The sequence below is a fragment of the Malaya genurostris genome, chromosome 3, assembly GCF_030247185.1.
Source record: "Malaya genurostris strain Urasoe2022 chromosome 3, Malgen_1.1, whole genome shotgun sequence".
In the NCBI taxonomy this organism is placed as follows: domain Eukaryota; kingdom Metazoa; phylum Arthropoda; class Insecta; order Diptera; family Culicidae; genus Malaya; species Malaya genurostris.
The window spans coordinates 28,046,193-28,066,686 of record NC_080572.1 but is presented as its reverse complement, the minus strand read 5'-3'; the positions used below and the strand labels follow the sequence as shown (position 1 = coordinate 28,066,686).

At 38.8% G+C, this 20,494-nt stretch overlaps 1 protein-coding gene across 1 annotated transcript; it reads left to right on the top strand.

Annotated features, from left to right (window-relative positions):
* Positions 1 to 6,176: 6,176 nt before the first annotated feature.
* Positions 6,177 to 19,911, top strand: LOC131436408 (G1/S-specific cyclin-D3-like). Its single transcript, XM_058605118.1, has 4 exons — positions 6,177 to 6,850; positions 7,014 to 7,229; positions 9,989 to 10,145; positions 18,336 to 19,911. The coding sequence occupies exons 1-4, from the start codon at positions 6,644 to 6,646 to the stop codon at positions 18,689 to 18,691; spliced, it is 936 nt and encodes a 311-aa protein (XP_058461101.1). The 5' UTR covers positions 6,177 to 6,643; the 3' UTR covers positions 18,692 to 19,911.
* The last annotated feature ends 583 nt before the right edge of the window (positions 19,912 to 20,494 follow it).

Genomic DNA, 20,494 nt, shown 5'->3' with positions numbered 1-20,494 from the left:
GAGTGCATTACCAAATCCATTCTTTTGTTTTTCCATCCCCTTTCGTAGGATGGCTGATTTTTACAACCGGGTCCAAACTATACAAGCCATTCGGAAGCGCTCGAAGCATCGAAGCTCGAAAAAAAAAGAAGATTTTCTGAAGAAAATGTTTTAAATATATCAGAGAAATTGGACAGCAAAAAGAAAACAAGTACACTTGAAAACTAACAATGGTAGGCTTCGCACCATGCTTTGTAAATCTCTATTTCGATGCTTTATAATCTAATATTTTACAATATGGCGTCAAGGTTCATGAGATGTAGCTGCCTTCTTGTGGACGAAACTAAAAAAGCGTTTTCAGAAACGCCAGGGATTCTGAGCAAATGTTTTTTTCGGAAACAATTTGGGCAATCTGTTCGCAATGTGCTTACAATGATTATGTTGACAGAATCATTAGTCAACATGAAACTGCATTCAACCTGAGTACATAGGCTTATGCTTTTCTCTACAGAAAGGTAATAGAATTGGCGAAGAGATCGAATTCTGATCGGAGCTCCGAATATTGTTACATACCATTCGACTCAGCTCGGATGGTTAACGGATCTCCGATTTTTCTCGGAGATGGCTTAACCGATTTGAACAAACTTAGGCTCTTTTGAAAGCTACTATTGGGTTGTGAATCAAGTTCGAAGAGCAAGTGGCTATCACTTTTGGTTCTGGATATAGGTATAAGTGACGCAACCGACAACTGTATCGTTTCTCTCTGCACAATTTTCTCGAAGATGATTGAACCGACTTCTACAAGTTCAAGCTCGTTTGAAACCTACTATTGGGTTGTGAATCAAGTTAAAAATTATCAAGTGGCTGTGACTGTGAGTGACACAACCGACAAAATGCATTTTTTCTCCGCCAATTTTCTAGGAATTCACTTAAGGCCATCGTCCAAGTACCATGCGCGCGGGTGGTTTTAGGAAATTTTCGATGGAAATTTCGAAAAATTTGACAAAACCAAAAACATAGAGACCTTTTAAATACTTTTATCTATCTACAGGGTGAAAATGACTGGAAAATTCGGAGGATTTTACGAGTCTTATCAAAAATAGCGCTGAAAAAATGAGCTTTTTTTGTAATTTTTCCCAATCATTTGAAAAAATAATTCGATTCGAATAAAAAAAAACCTCATGCTGGCAACAAGGATCACATTCGGACACATTTTTGGAAAACCTTTTCACGCTTTTCATGGAAAATCAACGAATTTCATATAACCGATTTCGTGGAAATTTTTGAAATTCGTGGATTTTCTATGAAAAGCGTGAAAAGGTTTTCCAAAAATGTGTCCGAATGTAATCTGTGTATCCATAATAAAGTTTATTTGAAAAAAAAAGTTTATGTCATCGCTTTATTTTTCCAGATAATTGTGAAAGATCACAAAAACACTCATTTTTCAGAGCTATTTTTGATAAGACTCGGAAAATCCTCCGAATTTTCCAGCCATTTTCACCCTGTAGATAGATAAATGTATTTCAAAGGTCTGTATGTTTTTGGTTTTGGCAAATTTTTCGAAATTTTCATCGAAAATTTCCTAAAACCACCCGCGCGCATGGTACTTGGACGATGGCCTTAAACTCGTTTGAAAGTTACTAATCAATGATTGATGAGACTATTCTATCCCTGAGAAAACCGAGTACCAGCCCGGCAATCCGAGTACCAAATACCGTTTGATTCAGTTCGACTAGATCAGAAAATGTGTGTATACGATGAATGACACACACATCGGAATGATTTTTCCTTTCTCATATAGAAAGGGTATACAATCACTGTGAAAACCGACCTTTAAACCAAGGCCCGGAGAGCCGAATGTCATATACCATTCGACTCAGCTCGACGAACTGAGCAAATGTCTGTGTGTGTATGTATGTATACATGTGTGTATGTGACAAATAATGTCACTCAATTTTCTATTATTATTACGGTAACACAGGTCGCTTTTGAATTTTTTCCCGATCCGACTTCCGGTTCCGGAATTACAGGGTGATATGTACCAAACAAATGAAAAAATTTCATTGACTTTTCTCAGAGATGGCGTGACCGATTTTCACAAACTTAGATTCAAACTAAAGACCTTATGCTCCCATACATTGCTATTGAATTTTATTTTTATCCGTCTTCCGGTTCCGGAGTTACAAGGCAAAATGTGCAACTATATGAACAAATGTGCACAAAATTTTATCGGAAATTTATTAACCGATTTCTACAAACTAAGATGCAAATAAAAGGTATTTAAATTCTTTTAAAAGTTTTTGAAAAGCTGATTATGATCCGACTTCCGGTTCCGGTATTACAGTGCGATTAATAAAAGTTTTCAATTTCGTGAGTATTTTTTCACAAGCGATACGAGGTGTAAATTTTTATAAAATTTATTGGTATATTCATCTAGTTGGCAGATCTTGTTAGTTGGTGGATATATAAATCTATTTTGAGACTACTAGTGCCCGGTTTCCGCTTCCGAGAGCACCGGTAATAGTAAAGAAAAGTTCCAAAACGGAACTCACTTCGATTTCTCAACAACAGTTAAACCGGTTTTTCGCAAATCATGATTCAAATTAAAGCTCTTATTGTCTTCAAAGATACTGTGAAATTTGATCCATATCCGACATCCGGTTCCGAAATTATAGGGCAATGAGCATCAAAACTTTCAAACTGTCATACAAAATGATGCAAAATAGGTGCGTATCGGTACGTGCTGGTACGGAAGAAGAAGAAGAAAAAACGCAACCATTGAGCGTGCTTTGCTCATTTTTTATAGCGTGCAGGTTTGCCACATTTATATCTGTATTAACTTGACATAACTGTTCACAAATTGAATAAGTGATGGTAGTTTACACCAAAGAAATTTTTCGATTTTATTCAAGTTTGAAAAAGAAAATCTTGACAAAATCTTCTATTGATAAAAACATAAGTAATATGAGAAAGGCATCATTACACCACTAGGTGGATTACAAACTACAAGGATCAGCCCCATGGGGTTGTTCGATCCATTGAGGTGGAACAAGGCAACCAAAATTTCTAATGAACTAAAATCAAACAGTTTAATCAATCGTCACCCTTTTGAATCCACTATTGCACGAGAGTCTGCTTAGATTGATCTTGATTAGGATCCAACACCGAACATTGTTTGTTTTATAGCCAACGAAATTACACCAATATCCCAAATGATTGCAATTATATCTTTGTACATACTTGCGATACGATTTTGATATTTAAGCTTATCTTCGCCAAGCTTGTGTTCAAGTCTTGTATGCAAGCAGATTTTTCTTATAGCGTTAAGCAGAGATGGCATTTCACCAGAGTGATACACGCTAGAGTCAGATTTTTGCCACACCAAAGATGAAAAAACGAAGCACCGCACAAAGAGGAAAGCGCACTTCTTCTCAGTGTCGAATAGACAGCATTTGAGTGTGTGCTTGTGGTTAAAGCAGCTGGCGCGAGTGAAACACATTCTCTTCGCATGAATCGCTCACACGCGCTCTCGTCTAAATACACCCAAGTGACCACTGGCGCGTGATTGTGAGCGAACACTTCTGTGAACTTCAATTAATAGAGAGTAGATCTGGCCTTGCTATGAAAAATTTGCAAGGAAAACCGAAAATTTTACGATAAATTGTTTTATTTTGCTGATTTTGCGTGTCCACGCTTCATCTACGAAAACCATACAGCAGAGTGCTCACCGGCGTGTACACCTCTGTGAAAGTATCTGCATCCTCCTCAGAGAATTTATTAGCTAATGCTCTAGCACTTTGGTGCGATTCAGTGGAAGAGGTAAAAGGAAATAAACAAACGCACTCATGATGCGTGCACACTTACACAACAGCGGTGTATAAATGTGAAAGAGAAGAGCTCTCGTTGAAGTTGTCAGTGCGAGGGGAGAAATTTTGCTTGCTCTTCGTCACACAGAGGAGATAGACATCTCTGGCGTTAAGTACCTCTACCATTCTGCGATCGGTCGAAGCGATAAACTTTTTCTCATTATTAATCGAGTTCATCTTATTGAACACAAATTAGGAAATAATCTTAATCACTCAAAATTAACCTTGGGGTAGTTGCAAATTTCTCAGGCGAAAACAGCATAACATGGAATTTCATCCAAATTCGCATGACATAAGCTTCAAATTTTTTATTGCGATTTTTGTCTTGCTGTCTAGCAACAACCTACCTCTAGCATGCTACGCGTAGGACTGAAATGTTAGCTATAATTTCACTTCTATTAATAGATTCGCGGGCTTTCAACAGCGATGCTTTCCCTTTGATATATCGCTTACTCCTTCAAAACCGTCGTCTAAGGCAGGGAAATCCGATATGCCGGAGATTTTTAGCAAACAAAATAGGACACTGCTCGCTACTAATGACAGTTTCAATCATTTATAATTGAAAATACGTGGCTTGATACATTCAAATTGAATCTTAGAAATATTTCCAATCAAATAATAAAATAATATTGAAAATTGATACAAAATATACTGAGCTGTAAGTGTTTAAAACCTGACCACATTTCTATGTGTATTTTTCCTTGAGTTTTTTTTAAACATGTGTTCCACATCAAAAGGTTTTTTTAGATTAAGTGAATCTAGCATTTTCCAGACAGGCCCCAGAGCATTCCCCGCAGAATGGTTACATAAAAACCTGACGCGTGTGTGTGTTTAAGAGTGGTGTTTATGACCAAATACTGTGAGTTTTAATTCATAGTTCCTAATTCCGGAATAACCGAAAAATAGTGTTCCGAACCGACAGGGTACTCTGCGTGTTTGAGAGAAAAATCAGACGCATGAATCATGAGGCTTATAAAACACTGCGGTAGGCTAGACATGTAGCAAGAATGCCGGAAGAGAGAATGGCCTACGTGAAGCTCAGCAGTGAACCTGGGAGACGTCATCGACTGCGGGGTAGACCTCGCACTTACTGGCTGTGCGCAATCGAAGAGGATACACGCGCAACGGGAGTACAAAGCGACTTGAGAATGGCGGCTCAAGATCGAGTATCCTGGAAAGCTACAATTCGTTCGGTCATCTTCCGAAGACGGAATATGCACCATTAAAGTAAGTAAGTAAGTATTTCTCCAGAATAAGTAGACCTCACTATCTATCAAGAAAAATCCTGATCATTTCCTCGCCCCACTAACACCACTCCTTTCCTGTGGCACTTATGGTGATGCAGAAAATTTCTCGGTCACTAGTAGCAACAAGTGTTGAACTAACATTCCTTCACTTCCCATATTGGTCTGCACGGGTGTGGCCGTCTACGTTATTGATCAGTCCATGTTCGAAGTCAGTTTAGGATGCACGTTGAGCATAATCTACGACTCGCCAAGTATCATGCATTTGGTTCAATATGCAATTTCAACTGGTGTTTGATAAATCACGGGAAACTCACGGACGGTTAACTAAGCTAAGCTATTTTCTTATCTCGCTATGAACAGTGCATTGCATATGAAATCCAGATTTCATAGCTATGTAATTTAATATAGTATTTCAAATATGTAAGTAAGTTTAATTATATTTAAAAATTCATTGTGGCTTCTTGCAATTTTCGTTGTGTTCAATTCATTCATCAGCTCGCGATTGAAGTTTGCGCAAACATAAATCACTCCTATCAGACCAATTCTTGCTCTTTCACTCTTCCTTTGAAATAACTTTCATAACATCACGGCGTGCGAGTATTTTTACAACGGCTCTACGACAGACAGTTCTGTATAAAATGTTCAAAACGACGTATGTAACAATGAGAGATTCTCTTTGTTTACTTTCTCTTTTGATTATTACGGCACTCTTAGCAATCCTCCTCTCCAATCATTTACCGATAATAATAACTAAAGCTATCATCTTTTAATTTGCTCTGGAGAAATTACCGAAAAAAGCAGGAATATTTCGCAATAATCGAAAGAGAAAGTAAACAAAGAGAATCTCTCAATGTTACATACGTCGTTTTGAACATTTTGTACAGAGTTCTTGTAGGAAAGTTGGGAAGCCAAAAAACATACATACTCTCTCTCTCTCTCTCTCTTTCTCCATCTCTGCACCCTTGCCGAACAAAAGCACAAGAAAGATTGTAAAAAAGCTCAAAAGCATCCCTTCCACCCTAGTGCTGATCCTCGCTGGTGTTTGTATACTCGGTACAGTAGTGTGCGGCTTGAAACAAATCGAAAGCAGAGAAAGCAAACAAAGGATCGAGATCAGCCGGTCGCTGGTATCAAAACGATCTAAGCCAGGACTCCAGACGGTCAGAAGCTTCTTGGACAGCGAAGGCTACGGTTGGCTGTTGTGCGAGTTATTTTCGAAGATATTTAACTGAAAGGGATCTGCGATATACTTTAGCTGTTTGAAGAAATTTTAGAAGAACATTAACTATCGAAGAGATATTACAACCGTTAGCAGTGATGATTGCATAAAAGGATACACAGTGAAAGAGGACATTTTTGGGTGCTTCAAGGATTTTCTAGAAGTTCATGAACCTTTTCAGAAGAATTAGTGAATTTTGCTTCGGATAGACTGGTGTGGAAAAAAATTGAACTGATTTTCAACGGATAACAAAGTGTCAATAGAATAACGGTATAAAACGAACTTAGCGGTATTGTACGCTGTAACGGATCTTTTGAACAATAGCTCAAAGTATGGATCTAGTGTGCAAGGAGATAATTTACGACGAAGTAGACAATCAGTTTGCCGAACCGGACCCGACCATGGTGGCCGATGTTCGGGTCATTCAAAATTTGATAAGTCTTGAGCGGCTAACGATTCCACCAACTAACTACTTCGGCTCGGTACAACGTGATATCAAACCACACATGCGCAAAATAGTTACAACCTGGATGCTGGAGGTGAGTATTGTTTGGTGATACTTTTCAAGTTGAATATCAAAAATTAATTGGCGAATTAGAAGCGATCGTACATCGTGTTTCTCGCGATCATTTCAACAACGAGAAGTTAATGTCAAGTAGCATATCTAACATGTGTAAATCCAATATTGGTGTTTAACCACAGGTATGTGACGAACAGAAATGTGAAGAACAGACCTTCCCGCTGGCAGTTAATTTCTTCGATCGGTTTCTCTGTGCCTGCCCTATCGATCGCTACCACTTGCAGTTACTCGGATGTTGTGTGCTACTGTTGGCCTCTAAAATCCGCCAGTGCCATCCGCTGACGGTAGACGTACTCAGTGCTTACACAGACCATGCCGTCTCACCGGATCAGATTAGGGTAAGTGTTTGGTGCATTGAATATTCTATAAATGTCACGGTTTCTCATGCGAACGTAAACAAAATCAGAAAAATCCATTCAGGCACGAATAGAACTTTTAAAAAGATATGCGATGTGCGATCTTGAACTTGATCTCGATTTCCTTATTCTTTTCAACCAATTGAAATAAGAGGTAAAGTGTCTACTCTATAGAGCGATTATTTCTTTTTTCATTTCATGGAAAGCACGGAAGCGTGTAACCCTTCGTTTCTTGTTGTCTTTCATTTGCGATCGCGATACATCTAATTCACTACTCGCCTTTTTGGGGGGAGAATACAATTTTTTTCGGTCACTTATATACTACTGTTATTGTTCAATCTAAGATGGTGATATCCGGATACCTGTCACAACTGTGGTAAGCACCCTCGAAGGGAAACCACAGAACCATCTTTTACTGTATAGGTTCGTACATACCGCAATCGCGGAAGGAAGTAATTATCGCTAAGAAAAGACGATCATTCAAGCTATTTCAAAACACCTGACTGTTGATTGTTCTTTGTTTTTACGGTGTATATGCTAACAGATTATTAAAAGATACTCAAATGTTGTTGAGTATCTACTTTTCAAATGTTCTATAAAGATTCAATTAAAATTTTATGCCAACCACCCGCATTCTGGTCGGCTGTGTGTTGTCAATTCAGACAACTGACAACCCGGCGTTTGCAAAATAAACGCAATTTTCCCACCAACCACTAACTTGATTGACTTAATTGATTCGCTCCCGTGGTGGACTTCATTCTAACCTAATCCATCATCCTGTTTCGGGTTTTCGGCAGTAATCCGATATCAATCAGAACCAATTAACTGCACAACTTTACTACGGTGTGGACACACACGCATGTAGTTCAACCAGCAAGACAATTAACCACTATGCCAAAAGAGAAGTACGAAAAATGCCCACCGCAAAACTCAATAATCAGCGACTCTCTGTTCGGATGCGATAGCCGTCGTCGCGCCTAATCTACACACGATTGAGCGAACACTCAAACCTTAAACGGGGAAATTCGATCCATAATTGCGCTGACGGTCATCTCTGGTAAAGACCACCACCAGGTTTGTAATGCTATTCACCGAACATAACCGGGACCTTTTCAAAACCAAAATTTTAAGAATGGAAAAAAGAAAACACTCGACAAAAATTCCATCATTCTCTCCATCGATTTCTCGAGAATTTTTGATCCTAAAAATGAGTTTACAACTTTTTCACACGTTTCGTTGTACAATCGGTTTTCTCCGACTGCAGCACGGTGGCCATTGTCGTTTTTTTGCGTACACATTCACTCGTCGGCAATGAACCCCTACGAAAAAAAGGACCTTTAATGGACTACGATCTTTCAAAAATTCAAACAGGACCTCTCTGTTCGCATAGGAAACACCTCCACTCAACCGTTGAACAGACGAGAGCCAAGAGGAAAAAGAACCCAGACAACCTTTTATGAGTTCTGAGAATTTTTCGCTTTTTGTTTATTAAGCGATCCACATTAGGGAATGCCATTCGATTTTTCGTTATTATTTTCTTTCGATGGACCCTGGCAAAGCTTAATACCGACGCGCGGCAGTGAAAAACGTCGCCTCATCAATCACATAGTTGTGCGCGGTGGCGTTAACGTGTTCAAACCGTTTGAAGCGAAGGCGCTTAGTACCCATTTGCTGGTGAAATTCGAATCAACACTAAAGAATGAAGATTGTGCAAAATCATTTTTAGATTTTTTTTTCAACCGAGAGGATATTATTACAAATATCTGTTCCACGTTCGGTTCTGTTTTGTTTTTTTTTTTATCTTGACAGGTATGAACTTTTAACTGCATTTCGTTGAATGGCATGAAAAAGGAAACTATTATCGACAGAAAAGGAAATGTTCTTTCCCACAAGCGGATAGATCCAGAGCTCTCTGTAAACGGCGTTTGTATTTTAACTCTCTTTTAACTAAGGGTAAGAAAAAAGGATCAACTTTGGTCCGGAAAAGGATCCTAAGTTTGATTGCAATTTTATACAAATTAACATCCGGATCTAACAGAAATTAAGGGATGAAATTTGTTCTCATCATCTCTCATGAATATAAATAAGGTGTCCTGCAACCCCTGGGTTGCTCAGAGTTTTATAACGAAGCCACCAACGAATAAAACAGGGTCAAGATCTAAAGCAAATATATCGTTCAACGGAATTCTTACGCAAGTTTAAGGTATCTTTGATCCCAACTGGCAGATGCAGTCTTCGTCATGGGACAACGGTAGAGAGATATTAATCAAACGAAGAGCCCAAACTTCAAAAGCAAGAAAAGGAAAGGAAAGATGCATTTGCGCATCATAATAATGATGCAATTTTGTGGTTGGTCACAAATTAATTGTATCCGCTTTGTCGATATTTGGGACCCTTTTAAATCGTCTTGAGTTTCGATAACTGCCCTTGTTGCTAACAGGAAAATACCCTTTGTTGTGTCTGATTGATTTCACTAAATATAATAACTTTTACATGTGTAAAACTTTCTCACTCATAACACGGTGCAAATTCAACGGTTCTGAAAATCCGTTGGTCGTGTGGCTTCCATATTAATATATGTATTAGCATACTTACAGACTGCGACTATTTCACGATCGACCACGTGGAAAATTTATGCGCATTTCGAATTGGGTTGACCCTTGAGAAATTTTAGCACGCGCCTACTATGAATATAATTAGATTTATCCCCTATTTTTTTCTTCGAATTATTATTCCCACAGAGCTGGGAGCTTCTTCTAATCAGCAAGCTCGAATGGAACATCACCGCAGTGACGGCGTTCGACTACGTCGACCAGATCCTGGAGCGCGCCAAATGGGGCTCCGATGACTCCCGATTACGAGAACATGCACACACCCTAATTCACGTCTGCAGTACCGGTAAGTTTTTCTCTCGTTTCTATTTGTCTCTTATCTCGATCCCAATCGTCAACTGAACGAACAACTGTCAACTCTAGAAGCATCTGTCAAATTGCGTAATTGCGGCAATAATTACGGTCATGACCCGTCCGACATCTGCTCGCTCATTCTTCGAACGCGCTAAAAATTGTATTAATGATTCTTACAACTAACCGTAGAGGAATTTTTACGATCACCTAAGACGATTAGTGATCTCTTCGATAAAAGTATTTCCCCTATTCGGATTTTACTTTTTATCATCAGTTGACAGTTGACTGTTTATTTCGGCCGCTCGATTTTGGAAGAAATTCATGTGGTTGAATTATTTATCAACAAACTGACCATGTGATACCGCATTTATTATTTAATTATTTCACCAACTCAATGGCACTTTCCGTATGTCGCAATGGCAACGCATGTCCAGAATACACAAGTAGCCCGTCAGCCTTGCTATATTTGCTCCAGACATGCGCTGTTGTCGCAAGGACTACTTTTTTATTTGTTTGTTTACATCTGCTCATTAGCACTTCTCGTATTGAACTAGCGAAATACAAAAAACACATTAAAGATAATCGATTAAATAGGTAGGATATTGGTTTTACATCAACGCAAAATTAAAACATAGACATTTATTTTTTCACTGTGACCACATGCGAACATGGCAGGGGATGTAATTTCTAACGACTCCCTCCATCGAAATGTATCACCTCATTCCAACACTGTCAGTTATAGGTAGGAAAGCATGCGAGGCATTTAAACGAACCCCCCGGTTTCGTATGAAAATTTAATCCGCTAGAATGAAAAAAACTCCCTACACTTGAAACGACGCGAACAATCGCGACTTCTCGTGGAAAGGGTTACGCTATTCGTATAGACATACCAACCCTATGTCTGACGAATTTAAAAGGAACATTGACGGAACGACAGTTAAGAAGCTGACCCTGAGATTATCAACTCGCCTTTTTATGTTTTACCCTTACTATGCTGGAAGGTGATCCTTTTATATGCCATACTAACTGAAAATGCTACTCAAACAATTATTGATATTCTAAGTTAATTTATATCGCTCCATGTACGAAATTATGCTGAACATCCTGAGAACTTGATGGAAAGGCGACCGACCAGCCGATGTCGGCGTGAGAAGACAATTCTGTTCCCATCGCCCAGCGATCTCTGCAAAACACGGTGTCTCATTACTTTCCAAACAGAATCGTCCAAAATGGTAGAAAATTAAAGCCAGCAAGTCTCAAGTGGTCACCCTGCAGCCCAAAAATACCAGGGACGGACACCCGAAAGTAGCACTAAGCAACAACAACAAATATTACAACAGGTCCTGTGGAAAACATCTGCTATCGTTTTGTTTTCCTGTTCAGAAAAAAACGTTTTTCTCGTTTCCTACATGAGCTCCATTTTTTATATCAAACATCTGCCCTCTGATTCGAATTTTCAGTCTCTTTGGTTTCCTTTCAACCTTACATGAGTGATGAGGTGAAGGTGCACTCGAATCCTGTTGGAATAAGAATCTGTCTGATCCACAGATTACCACAGGAACGGGATAATCATAAGCAGGCACAAGCTTACCTAGCTGCAGATCTATTAATTTTAATAGCTGATCAAATTAAACCTGAAGCAGGTGCTCGAACCAGACACAACTGTTGACTATTTCCGGGTCAAGGTAGATAGAACATTTTTTCACAACGTTCTTTAGGATCGACTTCCCAACGTCATCTACATTGACATTTGTGAAGCGAGTGTAATTGCACTGCTATCGCAACACCTCGATCGACAGGAGCAACAGACATGGACAAGAAAATTTATGTTAATTTCCGGTTTCACCCTCACGCGAGTTGAAGTCACCCACGGGACACTTGTTGCTTGCCTTACGGGTCCATCAGAAGAGGGTTGAATACCTGCACAGGCGCAAAAGCATGCGCGACATGTGCTCCCTTGCCGTTCGACTCTCCCTCACCCAAGAGCGAGATGTTACGATTGGATGACTATTGTCCATTGTTTGATAGTACAGCTGAATGCACCCGCAACTCGCGAGTTGGTTCGAATCGTTAATCAACACAAATATGGACACCAATGAGCATGTGCGGACTGTAACCCAGACCAGGTGCTTTATTTTTTCAACACCTTTTAACCCCAGCTACCACTTCAAGAAGGTGTCGAGTTTGGTTGACGTTTCGATATCAATGTACACCGGTTGTCTTTAAGTAAATAAACATGTTCTTCTGAGGAAGCGTGCGCACTGCTCATTGCTGTACGATAAGAAGTCAAGTCCCCCATATCTTTGATAGGAAATTATTTTGTCCTTTCCGATAGGGGTTCCAGAACTGTGCAAAATGTACACCAGTACGCAAGAACGAAACTGAAAACATCTGCCTGGATTTGTTTTGTTTCGACCGTCCTTCGTCTCCAGACGAATCCTGTCCCACCTCCTCGCAAAGGAAAGCGAAGATTCTTCACCTTGAGGCAATGGTTTTTTGCACTCGCACCAATACAAGTTCGTTTTCTTTGTAGGTATATCGAAGACTTAACGCCAAATTGTACCCGAATCACTGTACGGCTTGGTAGCAGTGGCTGGTAGAGGCAACAAACGCATATTCTAACCGCCATAGGAGCTCTACTATGGCAGATGTTGATGCCCCCTTACCGCGAACAGTTCGTTTATTCTTATTCAAAAAGAAAAACTAGTCCTTGAATGATTTTGCATGCTCATTTTCTTTTGTTGTTCAAAGCCGGTTCGCAAGACGCACCGAATGAGTTGCGAATTACTGTAAAAGAAAATTGTACCTCAGACGAGATAAATTTTAGGGCTGTTAATCTTGCACAAAAAAATGTTTTCATAGTAATTGATATTTTTCATTTCTCAAACACAGTTGACCAAAAGAAAATGGTACCAAATTATCAATCGGTTACCACACAAGCCTTCTTCATATCTCGCTTCTCAGAGGTGAAAGACTATATCAACAGTGGAAAACCACACTATCCAAAAATGAATTACTCCGAGACACCTTGTTTTGGGTAATAAATGCTGAAGATTGTCAAACCCGTCGTCTTCCTGTCGAATTTTTGTTAACGCAGCACCCCGTCCATCGGTGGGACAACGGGTTTCAATTAATAAATCTTACCGGATTTCGCAGTCGGATACCGGTTAATCCTTACAGAAACCAGTTTTGCCCCTCTATTGCTCATATTCCGGAACCATCTATAAATTAGAGAAATGCACTTCATCATTTCCTGCCCAATCGTATTTGTCTAGTCAATTCCTTTTTTTTTCTTCATCTCTTAACAGTTCAGATCCCTAACGATTTTTGCAACGATGCTATTTTTAGTCCCTTATTTTAAATCGGCTACACTTAAATTAAAAAGCCAGATAATCAATTTTGGTTAAGTTTACGACATTTTAGAAGAGTCTTTCCTATTAACGACTTTTTTCCAAAAAAAATCTCGTTTAAAAACTTTCCCCTAGTTGACGAAAAGAACCACCGGCTTGATGATAAGCAAAATCGAATCTAATTGTTGCTGAATCTTGCTTTTACGACGGCTCGCTCCTTGATCGTAAAAGATTATAGCACTTTTCTCGAAGAAGCTGTATCATTATCGTTGGGCAAAAACTAAACGCAACTATCTATTTTTTTTATATAAACGTACACTTGAAGTAACCAAAAAACAACCCAGCCTGTTGAAGGAAACTTTTCTTCGGGCACAAACAAGGGACAGAAGACGGTTTTTATTAAAAATCACACCTGGCTGGGATTCGTTTTCCCCTTCTCTGGCTGGATTTGTCCTGTTTTGGAAATCATGAAATCGGATCATGATTGAACCGGAGGGACGTTTTTCAAACGGGACAGTCGTTTTGACGAAGGGTCCTACGGACTGGTTTAAGTAATCGTCCTACTGACTTGGTTCTAGTGGTTACATGGATGAAATCTTCAACGAAATTGGTTTCTGACTTTGTTTCACCACATCGCTACCTTTGCGAGAGTACATTTCACGTAGTTGTCTGTCAAAAGTAACGCTAAAGGCGTTGTCGCGTGCAGCTTGCGCCCATGCAATTGCACCTTTCATCGTTCGCGGCACGGTCGTAGTCTTCGTTATATTATTATTTCGATCGTAACTGCTGAAGCACGTGTCCATTTTCAAACGAACAAAATTATGGACACGAGCTGAATTGCACCTGACGTCCGCGAAGACGATAAGAACCAAAAGATACAAAAAAAAACTCGTTCAGTTTCGTTTTTCTTGTGTACGCATAATTGATTAGACCAGTGCCGTGGTGTCCTTCTTCTCCCGCTTACCTGTCTGCTTTGAAGTGTATCTCCAAGCCCAATTAGACAGAATGAGTGCAGTTCGGATCCTCGAGTTATTGGACAGTATTTTTTCAAACAAATTTTCTGTTCGGTTTCCGTAGCTTTATGTGCAATGTTTGCACAACAACGTTGCTAGATAGAAATAAAGAAACTCTGCAAACATATGGCGTCCTTATTTTTCTTCGGTAGACTCTTTGTTTTTTCTTTACCCTGGCAACGTGAAGTAAACAGTTTTTAGAACGAGTCTCCTGGTGGTTTAGTTTTATGTTTATGCTAATTGTAACGGTTAGCTTGTCATCTCTAAACTCTGTTGAGCACATGCGCAACATGCTCGTTCCCAACGACTGCCTCATATCCTTGGCTAGTTGATACCCCTTTCTATTTATTCGTTGCATTTTAAGCACTCATATTTTCAAGAAGCGGAAAGTTTAAGGGTTCGTAATCCAAAACAGCATCACGAATCAGTCCAATAGCAATATTGACAAAAACTACAATGTCGCAGACCCCCAAGCTATGCCGACTAATCGAAGTCTGACACCTTTCAATCCATTCATATTCAAAAAATTGGTTTTATTAGCATAGGTTATGGCATGCAATAAATAAATAACCCTTGCCGAAGTGGGAATGCAAAAATCTTACTACTTTTCCCAACCGATATTTTAACGATATTATTTGTTGGTTCCATACAAAACAACTGCAACCTCTTCGCTCTTCGTTCGTCTATGCTTTCCTTGGTTCGATAACGATAGAAACATGTTGTCCCCTCATCCCAAGTTGATTCAAATCTTTTTATTCCCTAATTCTACTTTCAATCTTCTGCCTTTTCTGCATTCCCTAGTAAGTGCGGCCTTTTTCAATTGTCAGTTAAGGTACTATTTTTTAAATTACTTTTATGATCTTAAACTCTAAAAGAATGTTGTTCAATATTTCATTCTAGTATTCGAAGACTTCTGCTTCCAAAACAATATTAACAAAACAAAACTTTTCCGTTAGATTCGCACCCGATGAGCTGTACTGTTTAATACTATACTCGACTACAGAAAAAAAAACCACGAGTAATGGGTTAAAAAATAGTTCCTCTGAACACTTCAGTGACCAGCTGTAGTGTTGGTAAAAAAAAACAAACATTTCATAAAGGTGTCTCTCTATGAAGTTCTATCATGTTACGGAATTTTCCGTTCTTTTCTTATTGCATTGTGTTAGTACGTATGTTTGATAAGAATTCCTCCTCTGAAGACCGTCATCAATAGGCAATGAGGACACGTCAATTGATCCTTCGTCGGAACTACCACTCCACCAGTTTTTGTTTTCCGATTGCTTCATGCATCAACATTTTCCTAGATGCCAGGTGGTACAGTCGTTGAAGCTATTCAATAAAATTTATCGAGCTGGAAAACTCTAGGTCCTAATAAGAAAGCCGGTAGACGGCAGTTGTCGTCGTCCTCATTTTGATCGGAACAATGCGATAACCGGTGCTGGCATTTGTTACGAAATTACAACACTTCAAAGCAGTAATTCGTCCTCCTTCTCGGCGGGGAAAGCTGCAACCCTCGGCAGGAAGGAAGAGGCGGTTCACACTACCGACGACACAGCAAATAATACCGTCTTTCGGTTTGGGGTTGATACGCAATGTGCACTCTTCTGCATCAAGGAAACTAGTTCCATTTAAAATTGTAACCATAATTATGACAAACGTTGGAGACCCGCGTATGTCTTTCAAAGTTTCTTCGGATGACGCTACATGACGGAATCGTCGCTTAGAAGCGATCGTGCGGAATATTTCATTCTTATGTTAATTATCCCGTATCGGAATGCTTCCAGGGGTGCTGATGTAGAAATTACAACTGCATCAATCTATTTGAGGTGTTCTACTTTCTTGTAGTATAGCATTTGCCACGATACTCTTGAACAAGATGCGTTTAAATGTCTCAACGTTCATACCACTATAATGTCTAACCATTTGACAAGCCATTTAATTTTGCATGTTTTCCATGGTATTGAATTAAAAAAAATGCAGCTTGCTTGTATAGTTTAGAGCAAAACCCTAACCATGCTACTCAAAGTCTCGAAGCAACACAGCAAAGAAAAAGACTGAAATATACTCTAACGCGAACGACAGGTGCTTTGCGCGGTTTAACGATCGCATCTGTACAAGTAAGATCCTTGAGATATGCACCCGTCAGAGTGAAGCATTCATCCCGCATCTTTCGGACCACAGCAAGATGAAATGAAAACGAAAGACTCGAACTAGGTTGTAGGTCCAGCGCATCAATACACCTTCACCTTCGATGACGATTCGTTTAGTCGAGCCACCAGCCAGCATGTGCTGATGCACTTGGTCCTGTCGTAGTATTGGTACAAGGTGCAACGTGATCGCGAATGCGTCTCGGAATTGTTTATAAACATATCCGATCGAAACGAGTTATGCCACCATGTGCTAACCAGCTTGTACGATTCTTTGTTCGCATTTCGTTTTCGGTTTGAGAAGACGTAGACGGGCGGGCCATTTAAATTTCGCGATTATTTACTAACCGGATGGCGGTTTCAGACTCGCATTGCACCTGGTACTGTGTCTTTAAAGTGAAAACAAAATCAAAACTTTAGATTGTTAAGATTAAAACATCTTCATTAGTTTCAAGCTTACCTTTTTATCCATAGATCGAACCAGCATATTTTCCATATTGGTTATGCCCTAGCCTAACACTATGTATGTCTACCAAAATTTCTGTTCAAGACCAGTCCCATTCTACAACTACTCTATATAGTGAGATAATCTTTCAGAATTCTAACTAATAAGTCGATCTCGTTGACATACAAAAGTATACGGCTCCTTCATTCACGGTTCAGACCTACTGGCTGGCCATTGGGAAAAAATTCAACAGTAGAAACGTGCTGTCGAAAAGGACCACTCGGAAGACCACGGAAGTTACTAAAACCCGTTTTCTTTTTTTCACTAAACCGAACATGATACACTTTTTAGCGATCAAATTTCTTTTCTGAACGTTAAATTGCCGCCTGTCATTACGAAAAGTCTTATCCCAAGTTATCGGAACGGGTCCAGTTAGCGCCATAAAGTTGCAACCATAAATCTAACCTTGCAGCGCATGAGAATTTGATATGATGGTATTCCTCGACCCCTTGCACTGATACCGACACTATGTTACACAAGCTGAAACGAAATATGTAAACATTTTTTCCCTAAACATGAAAATATCTTGAACAAGTTTTTGGGGTAGGAATAAGCAATTTCGAGGGCTTATTCGTCACATTTGCGCATTTTATTGTTTGTTATTATTTGTAACAATTTGTAAATTCGTATTATTTCCCTGCCGAAGCACAAACTAGAAGAAGCGTAAACAAACGAGTCAGTATCTATTTTGGTTTATTCAAATAAAAAATGTGGTCCTTCCCTTGATTTTATTTCTTTCGGGTTTTTTTTTGCCGTCTCTATTTATTATCCTTGTTGCATTTTTCTTTGCATCATCTTCGCAACGGTCACGGATGTTGTTCTTAATCTCTGAATATGTTCGCTGGGATACAAAACACAAAAAATAAACTCAACAGTCCATTGCAATTTGTCTCAGCCTACCGCGGGAAACGAAAAAACGACAATCTCGGAAGTTGCAGAATTTTTCCCATTAATCAATGTTATTTACCTGGTCGAATGCCTACACACGCTGGGCACAAAAAGAAAAAATAATTACAATTTCTTCTACTTCCGCTTGAGCCTAAATTGTCACCCTCCATCTGAATAAACTCACAGGAACAATATTGCGAACAAAAAAAAATCGTTTTTGACAACTATACTTGGTGAATTCACTTTTTAACGTTCAATTTTTTTTTTCGATATTTCCAGAAACCATTTTCATGCAACTCGAACCATCCCTTCTGGCAGCAGCATGTATTGCATCAGCTACTCGTGGTTTGAATGTGTCCTCGAAAATGGCCGTTGGGTACGATCTGTGTCGATTGACTATGCACGATCTGGGCAAGATTGATTTCATTGTCAAAATTATCGAAGAAATTGTTGCCAAGGAGATTGCGGACAAACAGATGCAACAGCAGCAACAGATGGCAGCCACGGCCGGTAGCTGCAAAGATCAATACCAACAGGCACCACAGAAGGTCTCCGGGGGATCAACCAATGCTCAGCAACCAGCCGCGCAGCAACAACCCGAAACACCCACCGACGTGCAGTTTATATACTTTTAGAACCAAGACCGCTAACGTGGGATCAGGCGGGTTCACTGAAAGGGCTACTGTTGAGTATTTTTATTGTCTTTATCTGATTCTAGAACTGTTGAAGTTAACTTTTTCTAACTCTATTGGTCAATAGTTGTAAGTTAAACGCCGAAAGAAACAATTTTAGTTTCTTTCGACTCAAAATGCCAAAAAAGTATGAATAGCATCTAAGCATGTCGATTTGGATGCAACTTTTTTGTTCTCAAAAATATATTTACGAGCTGTCCGCCATCCACCCAACAGTTCGAGCAGTAAAGTTTGGATTTAAACTGATTTATCGTTTAATATATTAATATAAAAACAGTGCCATCTATTGCACACTTTACCACATTCTACGCATTCGAATTTAACATTTCCTTATTTTGACTGCTTAATTTTTATAGATGGCTCCACTAAGTTTGTACATATTCACACTATGAATAATATATTTTTGAAGAAATATATACAAAGTTTTGGTTTATCGACAATAATGAAGCATTCAACACTATGATGGTGCCCAAAATTTTGTTATCTATCTTTCATTCGAACTCGTTTCTGGTTTCTCTTGAAGAAACTACACATCACTCTTCTATATATACTTTGAATTTCATCCGAATCCAACTGCAGTATTGCAGGCAAGAAAAAGACTCAATTAGTTTAAAATTTATGTAGTCTAAAGCTAAAATTTGTTAAATTATTTATTTATATCTACCCAATAGAAGCGATCTATTCTAGGTCAAGGTTGTAATCTATACCACCAACAATACGATCCTCTCTAAGCAGTAAGAAAAAAATGAATAATAAAAAAAACATTAGTGTAAAAACTGCCAAAGATTTATTAGAGTAGGGAAACAACCAGCATTCCAGGAGCCATATTTTTGCAAACACATATAATTGTTTAAGCCATTTGACATTCATTATGAACCAGCATTCGATCTCATTAAACATAATTGAATTGTACAAAAGAACGAGAGATACGAAATTAGACTTAGATGAGTTGTAAATATAGAAGAACTCCATCACATGCCTGCATTGCGACCAAGTGCTACTTAAAAAAGAACAGCAACAATCAAGATTTGATAAAAGCTAGAGAAAAGTTAAGGATAAGCGTTATTTTAACACTCAAACTTTTTCTAAGACTTTTTGCCACAAGTTTTTGTAACTGCTCTAATAACTGTTAATCTAGTCTTAAATAAGAGAAATTTATACTAATTTATACACAAAATTGAATATAAAAATAAATTCATTGTCAAGTAAAATAGAAAGTTATTGTCAAATAAAATCTATGAAAGTTATTGTTTTGGATAATTTGGAGAAATTTCGCTGTAATCAATCATTATATTGCTGAGTACACGTTATTTTTTCTGAGACACTGACTGAGGCCTGAATATACAATGTAAATCATTATTTGTCAACGGAGATTTTTACTTTCGAAAATAACCAACGAAAAAAGGTATTGTATTTTGGGTCCCAGCATGAAAGAATTCACTATCAAACATGAATAAATCAGGCCAGTGCGCAGGGGGAGAGGGACTGGAGGTTTACACCCCCTATGGAAGATTTTTCAACATTAAGTTCCTTGAACAATAGAGTATTTATTAAATAAAAGTGCAAATAACTTGACAATTCATACTTCGTTCTCAGAATTTGTTTTACAGTATCAATATTGTGGATAACGCACTTTTATTTCGAATTTTTGCGCCTTCCCCACCTTTTGAACATCTGTTAAATGGGTCAAATGGAAGGTTTTATGTACGTCTTAGTTTGTACGGCATGTTAGTTGATGGCCGAGTG